This window comes from Lonchura striata, chromosome 4, assembly GCF_046129695.1.
Source record: "Lonchura striata isolate bLonStr1 chromosome 4, bLonStr1.mat, whole genome shotgun sequence".
NCBI lineage: Eukaryota > Metazoa > Chordata > Aves > Passeriformes > Estrildidae > Lonchura > Lonchura striata.
The window spans coordinates 13,542,232-13,561,115 of record NC_134606.1 but is presented as its reverse complement, the minus strand read 5'-3'; the positions used below and the strand labels follow the sequence as shown (position 1 = coordinate 13,561,115).

The 18,884-nt window shown below is 36.6% G+C and overlaps 1 protein-coding gene across 1 annotated transcript in view; it reads left to right on the top strand.

The window, feature by feature from the left end:
• The first annotated feature begins 511 nt into the window (after positions 1 to 511).
• CLNK (cytokine dependent hematopoietic cell linker) overlaps positions 512 to 18,884 on the top strand; it is a 25,248-nt gene continuing 6,875 nt past the window's right edge. The window contains exons 1-11 of the mRNA XM_031504576.2: positions 512 to 583; positions 2,940 to 3,102; positions 4,804 to 4,880; positions 5,156 to 5,201; positions 7,410 to 7,438; positions 7,777 to 7,796; positions 9,260 to 9,385; positions 12,030 to 12,057; positions 14,890 to 14,908; positions 15,945 to 16,008; positions 17,135 to 17,175. Of these exons, the coding sequence (XP_031360436.2) occupies positions 512 to 583; positions 2,940 to 3,102; positions 4,804 to 4,880; positions 5,156 to 5,201; positions 7,410 to 7,438; positions 7,777 to 7,796; positions 9,260 to 9,385; positions 12,030 to 12,057; positions 14,890 to 14,908; positions 15,945 to 16,008; positions 17,135 to 17,175 (685 nt within the window). The remainder of the gene's footprint in view (positions 584 to 2,939; positions 3,103 to 4,803; positions 4,881 to 5,155; positions 5,202 to 7,409; positions 7,439 to 7,776; positions 7,797 to 9,259; positions 9,386 to 12,029; positions 12,058 to 14,889; positions 14,909 to 15,944; positions 16,009 to 17,134; positions 17,176 to 18,884) is intronic.

Genomic DNA, 18,884 nt, shown 5'->3' with positions numbered 1-18,884 from the left:
TCTGCAATTGCAGAAGTTGGGAGCCTCTGTTCACCAGCTTTTTGGCCCTGTAGCTCATACTCTCCTGGCTGTACCATGGGACAGCTTCATGGGCAGACAAACATCACCGAGAATAGCCTGATAGCTGGAGTATTCTCAGATTTGGGATTTTCTTCTGCTACAGAGAGAACAAAACACATTTCTACTCACAGAGGGATTTCCATACCAGGAGTCCCACAGATGTCAAAGTTCTGCACCAAGAAGCAAAACTCAGGAGAGAAAGGGGAGCTCAAGCACATCCTTCTTTGAGTGTTTTTGGTGGGCGGGCTTAGACACGCTCATGACTGTGAATCCCACTTCCACACAGCTACTTCCTCATGCGTTGTGTAGATCCACAAACTCCTGGGTGGACCTGCTTCATGTCCTTTTTTCCATCTCTCTAAAATACTGTAAATAAATACTCGCAAATCTGCGGTTGGCAAACTTTTATTCCTTTATATAAGTTACTAGCTACTGTATAATTTACAATAGAATGGGACCTGCTGACAGCTTTTCTCCATTTCATACAGAAAAGAGAACTATTCCTGCTAACACCTCTCATTCTGTAAGTACCATATGTTCTTCCTAAAATTTTACCTTTTTTTCTCTTCCTGATGTATGTTAATATCATCTCAGCTATAATACTAACAAAAATTCAATCATGGTTTTTAATGCAAAATAAGGCATAAGAATTGTGAAATACAGATGAGAACATTTAGTTTTTTAAAGTGGGATCTAGACTGGAGAAGTGACTCACTCACCAATTCTCCATTTATGGGCTGAATCTAAAATACACCTTTATCATAAGATCAAGTAAAAATAACAGGAGTCAAGCTAAACAAGGATATAAGTCATAAACCTCAAGATTAAATAGGTAAGCAATATAAATAAAAGCTGAAAAGCAAACAACACATTTCAATGTCTTTCCATTTGTATTTGAAATCTGGGTTTGAGTTTCAGTTCAGGTGTCTAAAAAAATAGTGTAAATACCTTTTAAATCACAAAAAGATGAAAATAAAGCACAGGTCTATGTTTTAATAAATAAGTTGAACAAATGAAGGATGACTTAAAAAATTTGATGCAATCAATACTTTGACAGCTTCAGATTTCACAGAATGATTAATAACAATCAGTTCCTATGTGGGATTAATACCAAATAGAAGGCAAACACAGCACAGAGCAGAATAGGGAAAGAATGGTCAGGAAATTATTTACTTATGCTAAGACCCTTAAATAATTATTTAAGAAATTTCTCAAATATTCATTTATTCTCTTTGGGAATTCTCCAGAGTCCTGAGTTTCTAAAATTATGGAAAAGAACAGTGGTAACGACATTTTCTTCCAATAAAGAAAGCAAATCCTGAGGACTTATTTGGTACCTGGAGAAATTATTAAACAAAGATTATAGCAAAGATATTTTGGAAATAATAAGTCTGATTATGTAAAGAATTGTTAATGTGGCATGAAGAACATCTCATCAATTCCTCAAACTAATTTCATTTTCAGCAGAAATATGACTACAATAATGAGAAGGAAAACAGTAAATATGTTATATATTGCTTTTTATTAGGCCTCTGATATTCCCCAGAAGACAGTCTCACAAATACATGCCTGGTCTAGATGAAAATTATTTCAACTAGGTGAAAGTGCTTGCACAATTGATTGAAAAAATAGCCACTCTCAGCCTAGCTGACAGTATTGCTATTGAACTGGAAAGAGTGGTGCAGAGAAGAGCCTGAAAACACAGGTACCCTGTAGGGTCTGTCTAGGGTGTGGTGACTTTTTTATGTACTGTCATAAAGACAAATCTCACCCTGCAATGTACTGTAAAGAACACTTCTTGGAGGTCTGCCTCGTGTTTTAGCAAAGAGGTGTACAAGCTGGAGTGTGCTGACAGGAAAGTAACACTGAGGATATGAGATTCAAAGCCTTTTATGTTGGTTGAAAATCTAGGAAAGATTTAATGAAGCATATTTGTTTCTTAGAAGAATAAATAAATAAATATAATTATAGGCATTAGCATATAAAGTTTGAAATAAAGTAGCTAGCTATCAATTTATTTAGTGCTCTTGGACAGTAAAACAAATCGGATTCAATTTTAGCACTCAAGAGAAAAAGCATGAACTGAAAGGGCAGTTAAATGGTAGAAGACGCTATGTCAGGAAGCTGTTGATTCCCCATTAGTAATGAGAATCAAACAAACATCAGGGAATAAATTTGAGAATAAAATAAATTTGAAAATAGACAAAACATCACAGAAGACCCAAGTGCATGGATGCACCTACACTGTTGGTAATAAAGTGTGACTTCTAGAGCCATGGGGTATCATCAGTCGAATTTCCTCAGCAGCAATACTGGCTCTGTGCTGGAGGAAGCCAGCAGTTGTGTTTCAGTGAGTAAATGGTGAAGATGAAGGGTGGAGCAGCACTCTAGAACACAACCTTGAACAAACCTATACAAGTGTAAAGACACATGCAGAGACATCCTGAGTCACGCTCAGCACCATATTTCCATGGACTCCACTGTTCAATACATGCTCACTATCACAATCACTTGGAGTGCACATTTGCCAGCACAAATTCCCCCAAATACCGTATGTTTTTATTTTGAAGCGTGACATTTGTGATGAGCTAGCTAATATATTCTTGCAAGTGACATATGTAAACAGTCAGTACAATACAAACACCACATGGATAATATTATAATAAAAGATACAGTTTCAATGTCTGCAATGATCAAATATATTGATATACATATCAATATCAAACCACTTCCTCAACTGCTTTCCAACCCTTCAGTTTTCATCAGAAAATTTCCCATGCACCAAAATGTCTGGTTATGGCAATCATATATTTCCATGCTGAAATCAATCTTGAACTTAAATTTATTTGTATTATCTGTATATCTTTTCTTCGATCCAGAGCGAATACTTGACAATGAAGGGCAAGTGTGATGTACAGTTTTCCTCTGAGCTGTCTGAGGAGGAAGACAATATGTATGAGACTGTAAATTCTTCAGTGCTGGAGGCCATGCATTCTTTGAGAATCCTTCCTGCCAAACCTCTACAAGAATCTGAATACGCAGGTAACATTTTCTGTCTGTGGAAACTGAATAAAACCTAGAGTTACAGAGGAACAGTACAGACCTGGAATTTTCTGTCTCTATATATATTTTTAATTAAATGGCTCAACTGGAAAATAACATTGGTAGGCAGAAACATGGCAAGAGCTTTTTCTGCTTCTTCATAATCAACAATTACCCTGATTTTCATTAGATTATGCTAAATTAATAATTACACACTGCTTTTTAATTTTAATGTTACCTTCATGGGATAAATTCTATTATCCCATTCCCCATGGAATGTGCAAAAAACTGGCTGATCAAACCCACAGCCATTTCAGAAAATCTCACTGCTATTTAAGCCTAGAAATCTTTAAGATGGAAAATATATTAAAGAACACACTGAACTTTCATCCAGATGATAATGTAGTATTCTTTCTAAACGAGTTCTCTGATGCTTTAAATAGCAGTAATAAGCAATTACTTTGAGTGTATTTCTAAAACATTCTTAACTTTGTAAGGTAGCTGCATTAATCATCTTTTGGTTTACCAAAGCTATTCTAAGTCACATTTAATGCCTAAATATACAGAGCCAATTAATTTATGGAAGTGAAATGTCATCCTAGCTGTGCATTGCTCCAATCCAATATCAACACTCCAGAGGTTTTAAACAGTTTAAAAAATGGCAGGGAGTCCTAGATGGCACAGATTGGAAACCATAAAAGAGATAACTTGCTCCAGTTCACATCAAAGTCAGCAAAAACATTTTCTACACATTTTTTGTGGGAGTCTGATGTCTAAACAAATAGATGGCTTTTAAAGTGAGTAAATTCATCAGTGTGTGAAAGGATCACAACCAGTCTGAACAAGTAGATATTCTACATTATGCTCCAAGACTAATTTGTCCATTTTATTTGAAAACCTGAAGTGAATTCCAAGTACAGTTTTTACCTTGGTTAGGAGTAAAAACTTTCATTTAGCAGTCCGTATCTTTTGTTGTTTACGTAAGATTGTCCTGAACTAGCCAAAATACATGGGTTTTGTTTTGTGATTTAAGGTAAAACACATTAAACAAAAAGCTGGTTTTTGCCTGTGTATTATGCCCAGTAACTACAATGTGGCAAGATCAAAAGAGTGAAGAAAGGACCGAAAATATATTTCAAAAGGGTAAAATTCAATGCTAACATTTTTGCCATCTTTTCCAGATAAATACCAGTGTCCTTGAAATGTAAAATTAATGACTGAAAATACAAGTTAGCATACATCCTGAGCATTTCTTTTTGATGGTCAGGGATGCAGTTTTTTATTAAAATTTAAAGTAAAAATTGAAATATTATCTAGAGACTAAAACCCCTACAACACTTGCAAAACTAGAACAACATGACAGCATTGCCAAGAACAAAGGTTCAAGTGAAAAACAAATTCAGTAATCTAACCCCAGTTAAGGTCAAATGTCTGTCTTAACTGTTTACCAGCTTATGAAGGCTTTTATTTATAATCACAGTGGGGACATTAACCATAAAGCTCTTACCAGGGTCATGCTTTTGTTCTCAATACAGCTGCTAAAATGGTTGTTAAGTTCTGAAAACAAACAAACAAAAATTAAAATGCTATTTAAATGATGAGACCTGACCTGAAAAATACATTTTGAACATTAAAACCCCTCCTTCTTCAAACATTATATTACTGAATTACTCAGGCTTGATTTTTCTTCCTCTTTTGCAGACACACGTTGCTTAAGGCCTTCAGGTACCACTTCCCCAATGAGTGAGAACCCATCTCAGCCTCTTCAATACTCAGCCGTAAGTAAAGATACTAATCCTTATTCATAAACAGATTTCCCCTTTTCTGTAATATCCCCCAAAGTACAGTCTATTTAAAGTCTTGGCCACATCACATTCCTCTGCACCAGGGCAGCCCACGTTCCTTTGAGCTGTTCCTGTTTCACTTGGCACAGATGGCCTTGCTTCTTGCTTTCACTCCCCACTTAGAGGCATTCCAGCCAGGAGCAGCACCCTTTCCACTGGGCTTCAGGAATGATGGCTAACATCACATCTTTCTTTTGGTTTATTAACAGGTTCACACATTTGATCCAGAGGGGAGAACAGTGCCAAATGTAAGAGGTATAATTTAAAAAAAAAAAAAATCTACCCATTTCTGCAAACAGAAATAGTAATTTCTACTTCCATATATATCTTTTGTACATAGGCAGAGATTACACATGACAGAATAGATACAGTTTTCAGAAGAGCATCTGCTTTCCAAAACAATCATCCTGAAAATTTTGCAATACTCTTTCAACTATCTAACACTGAAGTAATTATTTACAGGAGATATATTTTATCTCAGGAGTTCCCTACTCCTATGGGGGGGGGGGGGGGGGGGGGAGAAAAAGAGCCCTTAAATTTAAAAAATTTAATTTAATTTTCCTTTTTGCTATATTGTAAAGACATAGGAGCAGGGAGAAGCCAACATCTGAACTTTTTCACTAAAAACCTACAAGATCCCCACTGTGCTTTACTTCTAATAATGTATTTCTTTTTCACTCCCTATCCTTCTCAGGCTTTTCCCATGAATATATTGTAAAACATAATCTAATAACTATTTTTAACTAGTAATACCAACTTTAGCAATTCCCACTAAGGATTTACATCCTAGGTTGACCATTTACAAAGGCTTGTGGACAATGTTCTGACCTACTCAGAATATACTAATGGTGTGGTACATCAACTAGCATCTTTTTTTGTCTGCTGCTTTACCTTTAACCCTGAATTTGCTTCAAAATCCTTTAATTTTGAGTCAAAAATGTACCTTTAATTTTGGTCCATTTCTTGTGGTGAAATCAGAGACAAGCAGTTTTATTCTTCAAGAACCTAATGAAGTGTCCAAATATAAAATCCTCATATTGGCAGTTTTACTCAGTTGTAAGATTGCTTTAAAAGTAGGTTTCTATACACTTTTTTACATTTCATTTACTTTGGATGTAGTCAGCTACTGAAGAATTAAATATCTGATTATCTTTGCAAAGAAATGGTATTTTTTATCTTACCATTTTCTAATTTTAGAACCACAAGGTAATACGGTCAAAAATACTGCAATTGCCAAGCCAAGAAAATGTGACCCTTTTGTGTTTGCTGTAACAGCTTATTTTTAGAAAGTATTATAATTTGAACAGTCAGAAAAATAACTCAAAGAATTCCATGTAAAACAGCATTTGCTTTTTTCCCCCCTTATTTCACACTGTAATGCAAAATGTAGAGAGAAGTAATTCCTACAGATGATGAGAAAGTAAGCACTATATAGGTTGAAAATGAAAGGTTAGGTTGATTGTTGTGAGCAAATCCCCATGTAGCCCAAAAAAAAAAAAAAGATGAATTGAGATAAATTTGAGTAAGCCAGCTTCAAAATCTGCAGAAATCAGCAGGCAAGGACAGTTTGACTGTTTATTTGACACATTGAATTCCACCAGGAGGTTGGATTTACATGTCTCCATGTGATGTCTGCTGATGTTAAGATGAGCCAAAGCCAGTACTGGATGGTAAATTAAACTCTGGTGGTTGAGAATATTTTTAGTATTTCTTGAGTGAATAGTGCTTGTAGAGAACACTATTATTTTTATATAATAGCTACACTGATTTTAAATATTTCCTAACACTTTTTGTCATGCTCAGTGCTATTAAGTGGCCTTGCCACAAGATGGCATAAATAGCACAGAAGACTTTTTTTCAGCAGTGTTTTCTAGAAATGTTAAACATATAAGGTACCATTATTTTATTTAGAGCAATTAGTTATGGTTTATTTAAAGGAGAGCTTGAGATATGTTGCATGTCTTTTGCATTAGTTAGGATTTCAGCATGTAGAACTTAGGAAAATAATTTCAATATAGCAAAAATAAAGTTAAGGTTATTTTTAGTAGTAAGATGTTAATTTAAATTAGTAGTTAGTAGTAAGATGTTAATTTAAATAGTCAGTCATATTTTGGTATGTTTTAAAGAAAATTAGAATTTATTTCATTGGTTTTAAGTATTTTAATAATATTCTCTACAAAAATAAAACCAGAGAAAAATGAATCCCTAACTCAATAAGCATATATATTTCTATGTATATAAAGTCTCTGAAAAATATTTAAATTTACAATACCTGAATAAATATCACCCTCAAATGTTTCATTCTGAAAGCAAGAGCAGAGTTCTATAGGTAGAGCCGGGAGAAGGCAAGGAATGGGGTTGGACTGCCCATAATAATAGCAACAATACCAGAATAAAGCTGTAACTTCATTTGTGAATTATATGGATAGCGCTCTACTAAGAATTATTTGTAATTATTCTTAGGAGGAAGAATGAAAGTACATGGATACCAGGTAAGTAGATTCTCTTATCATTAAAATTTTTACTGTTTATTTTGCCATTTCATAGATTTTTAAAGGCAGGCTGCCATTTTGCTAGCACTAGCTAAAGGAAAAGAAAACTCCTATCTGCAGTCCTACATTATGTCACTCACTTGCATTCACATGAGGATGTCTTTTATTCCTGATTTTAAAATGCCATGTTACAGAATGATGTTTTGTGCTGCAGAGCACATAAACCCTTTGACTCTTGACACAGGCATGTCTACTTAATATAAATTCTTCATATTTCTCTCTAGTAAACTAAGGGGGGAGGGAAGCTTACAGAGATTTTTGTTTCCTCTCTTTTCCAGGAGCCCACACCTCCCCCACGGTAAGATCCCATCAGAGATCACTTACCTGTGCTCCCCGGGGAACCGGTGCTAATGAATGCTCCCATCCATCTGTGCTGCTCATGCTAATGAGGTGACTGGAAGTGAGCCAGCATCCTTTCACTGCTGCCTCTCCTTGGACTTAGCAGGTTCTGATATGGAATTAGGGAGAACAAAACACGAGCTCTAAGCATTCATAGCAGGAGCTCAGGCCTGCATCTTCAAAACCATCTTGACTGTGCCTGCAGACAAGTCAAAAGCCTAGAAACCTTGAATCTGGTGGGGAAAAAAAAATGCCACCAATTCTATTGGTGCCTTAGGCTCTGTTCACTGTGATAATATTGGCTTCATTCTCACTTAAATGAATTTGCCAGTGCTTTGTGCTACACAGCAAAATCATGTATGGAAATCAACTGGAATATTTTCACTTATTTCCACAGAAGATAGATCAAGCTCTATTCCACAAATATATTTATATATATATATTCTATATATTTCTATATTTTTCTATTATATGCTCACAAATAAAAAATTAATTGCTTCTTGATTTTGTCAAACTCAAATAATAAATGCTATAATTTTTAAAATCCTTTCAAAGGGTCATCTAGGAATGGCAAGTTTATTCCTCCATGCCTACACTGACTGTTCCAAAAGAGAAAAAGAATTTTAAAGTATGATTAGCATTACATATTTAAATTTAACTATAAAAAATATGAAATACCATAAAAGGGCAGTAAACCTCATAAATTCAAAACTGTAATAGTGCAGGAATGACAACATTCTCAATCCATTATTCTCCAAAATTTCAAAAATTTCAAAAATTTGTTTCTGGTTGTATTATAGTGGCCAGAATGGTTCTCAATTCTCTAACTTGACTTAAATTGGGGATGTACTGTGCAAACATACAAGGCTCCCACCACTGAAGGCAGTTCTGCCAGATACCTTGATGCACCTCCAATGTTGTCCAGCCAACCTCTCCATGCTGCAGCTTCCAGCTGGAGCTGGGCTCTGACTGCCTGGTCTCACAGCACAGACAGGGAGTGCCCACATCCCTCAGAAAACACCAGGCCCATGTTACCTGTGTGTTTTCTGGGATAAAGAACATTTTCCTCTGTGTCTGAAACTGGATTGTGTTCACTAGACCATATATGCAGCCATACCCACCTGGAAATATCCACACTGCAGAGCTGTACTTGGCACACACTGCTGAGGCACACAAAAGCAGTTTTTAGTGGCACAAAACACAGTGCAGTAATGTCTTGCAAGGGTAGAATATTATCCAACATTACTATTGCTGTTGAAGGGCCCTGAAGAGCTCCTGGATCTGAGCTTGGCTCAGCACAAATACATTGAAATACTCTCAGAAAATTCCAGTCTCTTACTTCTAGAACTTGTGCTTAAAATACAGTCCCTGCACCTCCTTTATTCCCTAATAGCTCTTCAAGGTCTCTTTTGACTTCTCTAGGCCTCTGAAGATGCTGCCAAAGCAGTATCAGCTCCTTCCTCCAGAGCCAAGGATAAACAGCCAGGTCCTTCACAAGAGGAACACGCTCAGCCGAGATCCCACCGAGATACCAGCAAATGTCACAAGGTACAGTGCATTCCTCATCTTCCTTCCCTGAGAATCAAAACACTCTCCCTGCTCAAACCACAACATTTTACTTCTGTCCCACCTCTGCTTTTGCTTAAGGAAGTTACTCTTTAGACAGCTGTGAATAATTGAGAGAAGTGGTCTTTATGTAATGTGACACTGGCATTTAAAAAAAAAAAAAAAGGACTGAGAAAATAATGGTAAAGAAGTAGAAAAGCAGACAGAATTTTCATGAACATTTTCTTTAAGATTTTTTTTCCTTAATGATATTTAGAGGTCTTGCAACCCCTTTTAAGTACAAAAAATGCTATTTACTTATCACAGTTAGTGAATCTAGTGATGGGGAAACACACTGACTGCACCAGAGATACAGAAACTCACTCCACATCCCAAAGACATTACATTCAGCAAAAGAAATGACTCATCTGTAGGCAGAAATCTGGCTTCAGCCCATGAGACCAATGAATCCAAGCTACAAATCACTTCTTGCCCTTTCCATTTTGCACTCCTCAGCCACACAACACCCATGGACACAAATCCAGGGGCCATGGGGTATGATGCTCAAATGACTCTTGACAAAAACCTATAGCAGCCAGAAGCTGTGTCAATCTTGTCCATCCTTCCTTAAATTATTTCAAATTCAGCTCATCAGGATGGAATTTTGCTTCATTTTACAGCTGTCACTTCAAATCCTTTGGGGGGAAAATAAGCTTACAAATCAAACAAATAATCTTTAAAGTATGTATTTAATGAGTGAGCTCTAATTATGGGTTATTGGGGTGGTGTTTTTTTCCTGAATGGTGCTTTTTCATGACTTAGGTTCCAAAATATGTTGGTTGCAAAGACATTTTATTAGTATGAAGTAGCTTCATATTGAGATGCAAGACTTGACACAGAGCTGCAAAGTTCCAAATCCCACAACTGGTCCCCTCCCTTGGTAGGGCAGCACAGGGTGAAAGCTTTGTGAGAAATGTTATAATCCATGTTGCCAGCTGATATCAGTATGCAGAGCACTTGGATTTAAAAGGTCCTATTATACAGCCAAATTCTGTAATATAAATACATGTCACGTCTATTGCACTAGGAGATTTTATCACACGAGTAAGACAGAAGTGGAACAGAATAAGATAACACAATATCTGGGGGAGGCACTTGACAAATTTCTCACAAGCACTTCACTCAAAATATTTCTCACCCATCCTCAGTCCAGTTACAGCTTTGTAAGAACAAAACATATGAGCTGCAGAGGGAAGGAATATGGCACCACAGTTTACAGTCCTTTGCTAGACTGTAAGCAAAGCTGTCCAGCCATAGATGTGATTTAGGAGTACAAGTCTTCTTTTCCAATAAAATTTGGAAGACTTATAAAATTTAACACATCATTATTTGTACAATCTAAAAAAACAGCTTTATAAAAAAATAGGCAAGCGCAGGGTCCTGGAATGTATATTAGAAGCTCTGTTGTGATTGAAATTTTTATATGCCTGTGGTTAAGCAAGGGCCATGTCCCTTGGGGGTGGAGGCCAGCCCTGCAAGCACATCTTTAATGTCATGGAATTTTACCACACACCCAGTGTCCTGAATATGGGCTTTCACACACCAAGTAATGGTCCTGGAGACCAAGCTAACAAATTGAAGAAACTAACACAAAAACAACTATCCAAATCAGAACAGTTCCTCTCCTTTCTCCTAGCCTTCTTGAATAATACAGATAATTTCCAAATTTCTTGCCTCAGGCCTCCATGCTGATTGATGTTTTCAACACAGACATGAGGAAGAGAGCCCTTGTCACTGTTGAAAAATAGCTCCCAGGGTTTCCTCTACCAGATCTTCCTTTTGTCTTCTGACTGATTTAGCAGAATTATCTCACTGTCATATTTTTTCAGTCCAGGAGATAGGCTAAACAGAGATTAAATCTCAGAGCCTTCCAAAAACTACTAGATGCTTATTCACACCTTATGTTGCTAAATAGCTTGTAAAATCTGGTACCCTGTCTCTTTTATTAGGAAATACACACTGCTAAAAAGTGTAAGCTTTCATCACAATCAAAACATCTAACAAAAGATGTCAGACTCAATACCTTATCCATTTTATTTGGAAGGAGGATATTTCTTTCCCAGGAAAGGATGATACTCCTGTTGATCAGTCATATCAGGAGAAGGCAGAAAAATACCTTAACACCTACTTAATGAGGGCCATGAGGAACATTCTCCACTCATCTTTTCCTGTTTTGCACCTCCTTTCCTCTACACATTCCATTTCAGCTCTGTATTTCCTTTTTTAAGTTCTTCAGTCTTCAAGGAGCTTATTTCCATTTATAGCTGATTCTAAAATGTGTAATGAGACCTTTTGGCATGAGATGAAAAGTGCTGAAGTTGATACTCCTCTTTTTCCCCCTCCTCCCAGTATAAATCCTTAACAAAGTTGTACTTTACTATAAGAAATTCAGTGGACACTATTTCTTTTAAGGAAGTCCAAGATACTTCTCCTGAAAATAAGTCATGTAAAAATAACATGCTTATGAACTTCTCCAGCAGTAGCAAAATCCTTCTCTTGTCAAGATGTAATCATCAGTGATGATGTACTCAAAGTGATTTTATTTTATCATAACTAAATGTTTTGCTTATTATTCTTTCTTTTCCAGACATTCATCTGTTAAGGAATCAAATCAAGTAAGTATTCATCTTTGTATGTATTAGGACTATAAAAGCAAGACACATTCCACAGCTACACAGTATGTAATAGTATTTTTGCCTATTAGGTTAAAAAAAAAAGTAAGTCATATTAGCTTTGTGCCATAAAAGTGTCCATTGTCCATTTTTAATGTGTGTTCCAATTTCAATACTGCTACTTCCTGAATGGGGTCAGTTTCTGAATTTGTTTGCAGAAATAAAAACATAGGTACAGTGCAAAGCTACCTGTCCAATAATCCACACAAAGCATCTCTTGTAACTGCCTGATGTGGATGCCTGTGAAGAAGCAGCAGCAGGAGATGCTCTCCTTCAGACAAACAGAGATTCCACATACATTTTACAAGCAGAAAACTGAAATTATAAGGTCAACAGAGGAGTGTAACATTAATGTAATATAAATACTTCAAATATAAGATGGTCCATTTCAATAAAAACAAAAATGGTCAAATTTTAAATCTAGTTTTACCAGTCCCTGCTATCCCCCAGCTCCGTTTTGCTTCTCCTTCACTCACTTTCTATGCAGACCAATGAAGTAAAGCAGAGGAAATGGTTCTAGCAATAAGGGAGTTCAGTTATGACAAGTGCTTTCCTATAAAACTTATTAAGAGATACAGTCCCTACAATCATGCACTGATAAAGGATGTTTGTAAAATTTGGAAAGAGATTATCATTTATAGCATTTTGTGCTTCTTACTTAATGTTTTAGTTCCTGCACTAATGTGGTCCTACTGAATTGGTTTTATTATTTTTTCTCATTAAAGGGAAGAGAAGATAGGAATCTACAGTAGTTAATCCCAACTGTTTCCTTCCAGAGCAAGTTGAAGCACAAATCTACGGATTTCTCTAACTTTTAAATCCATTGAGTTTTCCTTCTCCACAGTTCTGGCTGGGAGGCTGCCCCAAACCTCACTCCTCTTGGTTAGAGGTCTTAGTTTGAAAGATGATGACAAAAACATGGTTTGATAGCAATATTGTAATCAACACTTACTGCTTAAAAAAATTATATATTGGCAAGAAAGATAATATTTAAAAAAAAAAAAAAAAAAAAAAGCTTTTTCTTGTCCTGGATACTGACTCATTACAAACCAAATATGAAAACACTCCCAAGAAAAATAAATATCTTACAGCTGTAATTAATATTTCTGGCTGGAAATTGTACAGCTGCACAAATACCTCAGCTCTTAACAGACTCTTAGTTTGGCTACATCATAAGGAAAAATATTGTGTCTCATGACACAGAAAAGATAAAATTTAATTTTGATCACTTCCCATTCCTATAGATATGAAGGCCTAAACAGTTTCAGTGTGACCTGGAGACAACAGAGTTGCCTTGTCAGGGTTTCAAACACCAAAGAGCAGGTCAATAGCTTTGAGAGAAGGACTGCCCTTCACCAGTAGCCAGACAGGCTGCAGGAAAGGGTACTGAGGAGCTTCTTGAAATTGGAAATGACAAAGGCAAAATGCTACCTAAGAATGAACTAAACCCTCTGCTCAGCTCAGAAGGACCTGGGGACCAAAGGCTGAACAAGAGCCACTGGTGTATCCTTGACAGCCATGAAGGCCAAGAGCATATCAAGCTGTGTCAACAGAAGCATTGCCAAGAGAACAAGGGAAGGGACTATTCCCTTTTACCCATCACACAGCAGGCAGCACCTGGAGTGCTGCTCAAGGCTGAAGCTGACAGGGCAGAGAGGGTCAGCACAGGGTCAGCAGGACATGCAGTACCTGCCCTGTGAAATGAGTCTGGTGGGACTGGGCTCCTTTTGCCTGGAGGGGAACCCTGGGGGAACTCAACAGATGCCAGGCGGTGTCTGAGAGATGTTGGTCAGAAAGAGCATGGTGCTTTACACAGTGCACAGTGGAAGTACAAGAGGCAACAATCTTGAAATGATGAAGGTTTCAATCAGAAATAGGGAAAAAAAATTATTGAATTTTTTCTGTTGGGTATTGAAAGAGGTTTTCCAGATAGGCTGTGAAATCTGCATTCTGGGAGCTTGGCAAAACCCAGCTGGTTAAAGCTTTGAGACCCCAGGTCTCATCTCCCAGTTCTCCATGCTTTAAGCAGGAGCATGGGCTAGGACCTGCCCAGATCTTGTCCAGCCTGAATAAGACTTGAAATAACTAATAGGTAAACATTACTGGGGAAGTAACTTATAAGGAAGGTTCAAAATGCAATATCCAGCAAAAAAACCCCTATTTTTCTCTTTAATATTTATGTATTATAGTCTTAGATGCATCAAACTAACAAACAAAATAATTGATATTCCCATCATTTTGATCTGTGAATAAAAATAATAAAGAAATACAGTGAAAGTTTAGGAGCCAAACTCCAATCTTTAGAAAACTATAATTCTTATTTTTAGTATAATATGCTGGATAAAGACTCTCCACACAGTGATTTTGAATCAAGTATCTGCCATGACAGTAAAATAATTTTACTGTCAGTTAAGGAGCCTGAAAAGAAGTGACTAATTTTAATCTTTGTGTCTCTCCAGTCAACCATAATCAATCTCAATTTAATACAAGATCAAGGAAGGAAAACCATATTGTAAGTTAAACTGATACACAACAGTCATCATGAAATGGTGATCTTTGCAGTAAACCACATGTTCACTTACACCCCTAAAAAGTTCAATTCTCATTGTTGGTTGCAGACTGAGATCAGTATTTATTATTTGTTTTTGCCAAAGTGATCAGGAATTAACAATTGAATGTCTATAAATTATTTCAAACTGGTGAATAGTTGGGTCTGTTGGGGTAAATTCAAGTTAATCCAAAGAAAAATATTTACTATATTATTATTTTATATAGGTATCTGGAAGAGAGCAAGGTCAGTATTCAATAATATGATAATAACTTGTTGTCTTTCCTTTATATTCCAAAATTAAAATATTCTGTCATTAAAATTCTAACTGAAACAAGAGACATCCCTCAGGTATACATCTGCTGAGAATGGAGAGAGTTAGAGAGACCTCAAAAGTTGCTGATGAGCAACAGAAAAAAAGGAAACTTACCTTGGCCTTAGCTACAGCTATTTGGGGAGCCAGGGTAACACATTTGTCCTAAGCAAATGTCTGAAGGTTTTGGGGGAAATAGAAGTGTTGGTGCCTAAAAAAAATCAAAACAAGAATATCCAAAAGAGATCTGCACAGAGGTCATCACCGTTCTGTCAGTCTTGCTGCTCTACCATTATTAGAAGGTGAGAATTTTGAAATAAAGTTTTTTGAAAAATTTAGGTTTTTAAAGCTAAAACAAGTTCTAAAAAATTGAAACCTCCAATGTTTTAAAAACATGTCAATTCTTTAGATGTACATACAGCTTTGAAAAAATGGCTTAAACCACTCACTAAGTCCATATGCACAAAGGTCTACTACAATGTTACTCCAAAATACTTTGAAGATAGATACAAGTTACAGGGCTTTCGTGCTGTTTACACTTTGTGTTAATAAATTCATCATTTCCTCTGGCTTTTCCTTTTGTGGATTAAGGCACCATTTCCTGATTTTCAGCAAGAAATAGAATCCACTGCATTAATAAATGCAATGCCTATCCTGTCCTATAAAAAGGATTTATGAACTCTCCACAAACTTCTAGTGCAACATTCCACATTATTTACTATTATGTGAAGCCATATTTGGCATCAGCAAACCCTGTAACATCCCCCATGTAACATTCAGTACCAGTCCAACTATTTCCCACTGAAATCATTAGCTGACCCGTTCAAGCCAGACTGATTACAGCCCTTTAAGGTTTCTATTGAACTGCCTCACCCTCATGTATGAATTTACTTAATTTTCTTCACAGTAGCTCCTAGATGCTCTCAGACAAAAGAGGAAATACTAAATTCTTATCATTTTTACTAACAGTTACAAGTTTGAGGAAGAAACCTGAAGTACCTTTTCAAGCACAACAGCATCCTCCTGAAGCCAGGTAGGAATAGAAGAATTTCAGGAGTTTGTACTGGGTGCTTCAAGGACTAAACATTCTGCCCTAGAAAATTGTACTATGCAATAAAAGCAAAATGATACCACTTTCTGATGCCATGCAGTGATAGTTTTGCCCTGATGCATGACAAGAACATCTTTGGGAATTGCTTTCAAGCTATTGTAATTGCACAGCCAATTTTTATCTTTAAAAGCATGCTGCTGTATACATTTCTGCTGCTATTTCTGTGATAGAACTTCTTTATACAATATATTTAACACCCTATCTCCAGCCTCAGCATTTCCTCTCCCCCTCATTTTCTATTTTAATTTACAAAGGATACACACCTGGCTTTCCAAAGGCCGATTATTCTTCCACAGAAATCTTCCATAGTTAGACATACTTTGTTTTTCTAACCTATACAAATCTTTCCTTTCTAAGTGTCTGTAATCTCTTTTCTACTGAAATATGCAACAAAAGCCAAAAATATAGGAGACAGCATAGGAAGTATATGAATGATTTAACATCCTTCCTAGACAAATACAGAATCTCTCATGTAACATTGTTTACAGTAATGGCATTTCTCCAGGGCAATATTATTGTGTGGAGTAAATATGACCATATTTGTGATCCCTAGTATTCTCTTTCTTCTTATGCTTTTGTTATGTCGAGTTATTTGGTCAATATTCCTCCTAGTGAAACACAACAAAATACTAACTGGCCAGCCACTCAGGAGCAGTTTCGAAAACCAGAACAGGCAGGGAAGAATTGCCCCCTGGGTCTTCCTATAGAGGCACTGGGAACATCAGCTGAAATTAGCAGAGAACAAAAGCAAACTGTGCTTCACTACACATGCACTTAAAATATGGAAATCTTATGGAGAGTAAAAAAAAAAAAAAACCCCAAAATTCAATGCAACTTGAAAAAGTGAGTCGTGAAAATAAGGGAAGTATGTCAAGACACTAAATACACAATTACCACCCAAAACCTGGGAAGGCCCAAAGCTGCTATCAGTAAGAGAAAGGGGTACTCTGGGGAAGTACAGATATGCACAGCTCTCTAATTTGACTCTTACACTGCCACTAAAATAAATACTTTTCTGACATTACTTCTATTCATTGCTTTTTCCTAGCCCTCAATGTAGATGGAGATCTAAAAACTTTTGCAGATCAGGTAAGAGCTAAAGATTGCTTTGAAAGCCAAAGTAAACATGGAAAAATAAGAGTAAGAAACAGATTCATTTTGTTACGCTTGTATGTTTGCACTGAGGATTTTCAATGCACTTCCTACTGTCCTTGACACCTTTAATTGCTTCTGCAAATGCCCTTTTACATATATATATATATATATATATATATATATATATATATATAAAACCCAAAAAAAAAAAACAAAACCTAAGCTGTGCCAAGAACCTATTAGTGCATAACAGGCACTTTTGGTAAAAGCAAATACCACCAGGAAGAACATATGGATTGCATTATTTCTTCAGATCAAGTAGGATTGAAATTAACTTTGGTCACTGCCAGGCTAACCAAGCCTACATCCCCCAGCTTTGCTTCACAGGCCCCAGCTCCCAGATTCCGGTGGGCTCCCTCCATTGAGCTGCTTCCTTCTTGTGCTGGGGTGCAATTCCACACACTCCCCTCTAGACACCTTCTAAAAATCCTTCTTTACATAGTCTGTAAAGCTCATCTAGGTCTCTGCTGCTGCCACTTCAGACACTTCCTACCATCCTTAGCAGGGCTTTTGCTCCTTTAGGCTCTCTGGGACAGCAGAGTATCCTTTTTCCTCTGTCCCTCTTGCACGCCTGAAGCAACAGGGAGAGAACAAATAAGTAGCTTTTCCCCTGCTACCCTATAATTGCCCTTAAAGTCTATATTTGGCTTAAAAATATTGTAAGAACAAATATTAATTTTATTAAAATCTTATTTCTTGGCAAGGTGTTGTTAGCTCCATCTCAGCCGGACTTGGTACATAAGCATTGCAAGAGAATTTTAATTTTACCCTTCTTGTCCCACACCTTAAAACACACCAGAAAAAAAAAAAAAATCTGCAAAAAATACACAGCACAGGTCCACAAAGCAATTATGGTCCTAGCAGTGGGGTCTCTTTAAAAAGAAAATTCTAAGGATGCCAGCTACTAAAAATGCAATGCAAACAAAAATGCTAAAATTATGATCCAGTGAGCTGAACAGTAAAAATATTTCATATTTTGACAAGTCAAAGTGATTGCAGAAACAAAAGGTTGATGTCTGGTGCCAGGCCCTTTGAACAGTGATTTCATTACTGAACAGACTGATTGCCTGCTGAAGATCATGGCTCTTTGTCTACTGCTATCAGTGGATCTTGTTTTAAAAACAAAAGTAATGCAGTTATAAATCAGAACATGGTACAAATATGAAATGGAACAGTGAACACCACTTCCCTTCTGTAAAATAAAGTCTTCCTAGTAAAATTTAATATTGTCATATGCTACACACCGGCATAACAGTAATAAACTGATAAAGCATGAACAGATAAAGCACAGTGAAATACCACCTGACAAACAGCACTGTCTCTGGTGACAGTAACCAGAAGGAAAAGATGGAAGCCATTGATAAACACATTTTTCTCATTTACCTTTAAAATGGACGCTGGATCATTTCTCCCACCAGCACTGCATGAAAAACACAAAACTGTTTTCTGTTATACAGCAGAATATGGTGGTTTTCAACTTCAATTAACAATTTTTCCCCATGTCACATATGTGAAAATTTACAAAGGAAGGACGCCCTTGCTTTTCTGTGGCTGTTTCTGCATCCTCAGAGTCAGCCTAAGCCTCCTGTGACTTCTTGTGCTCCTGACCCAGCCCCTGCACTTCCTTAGCTCCACAGGGACCT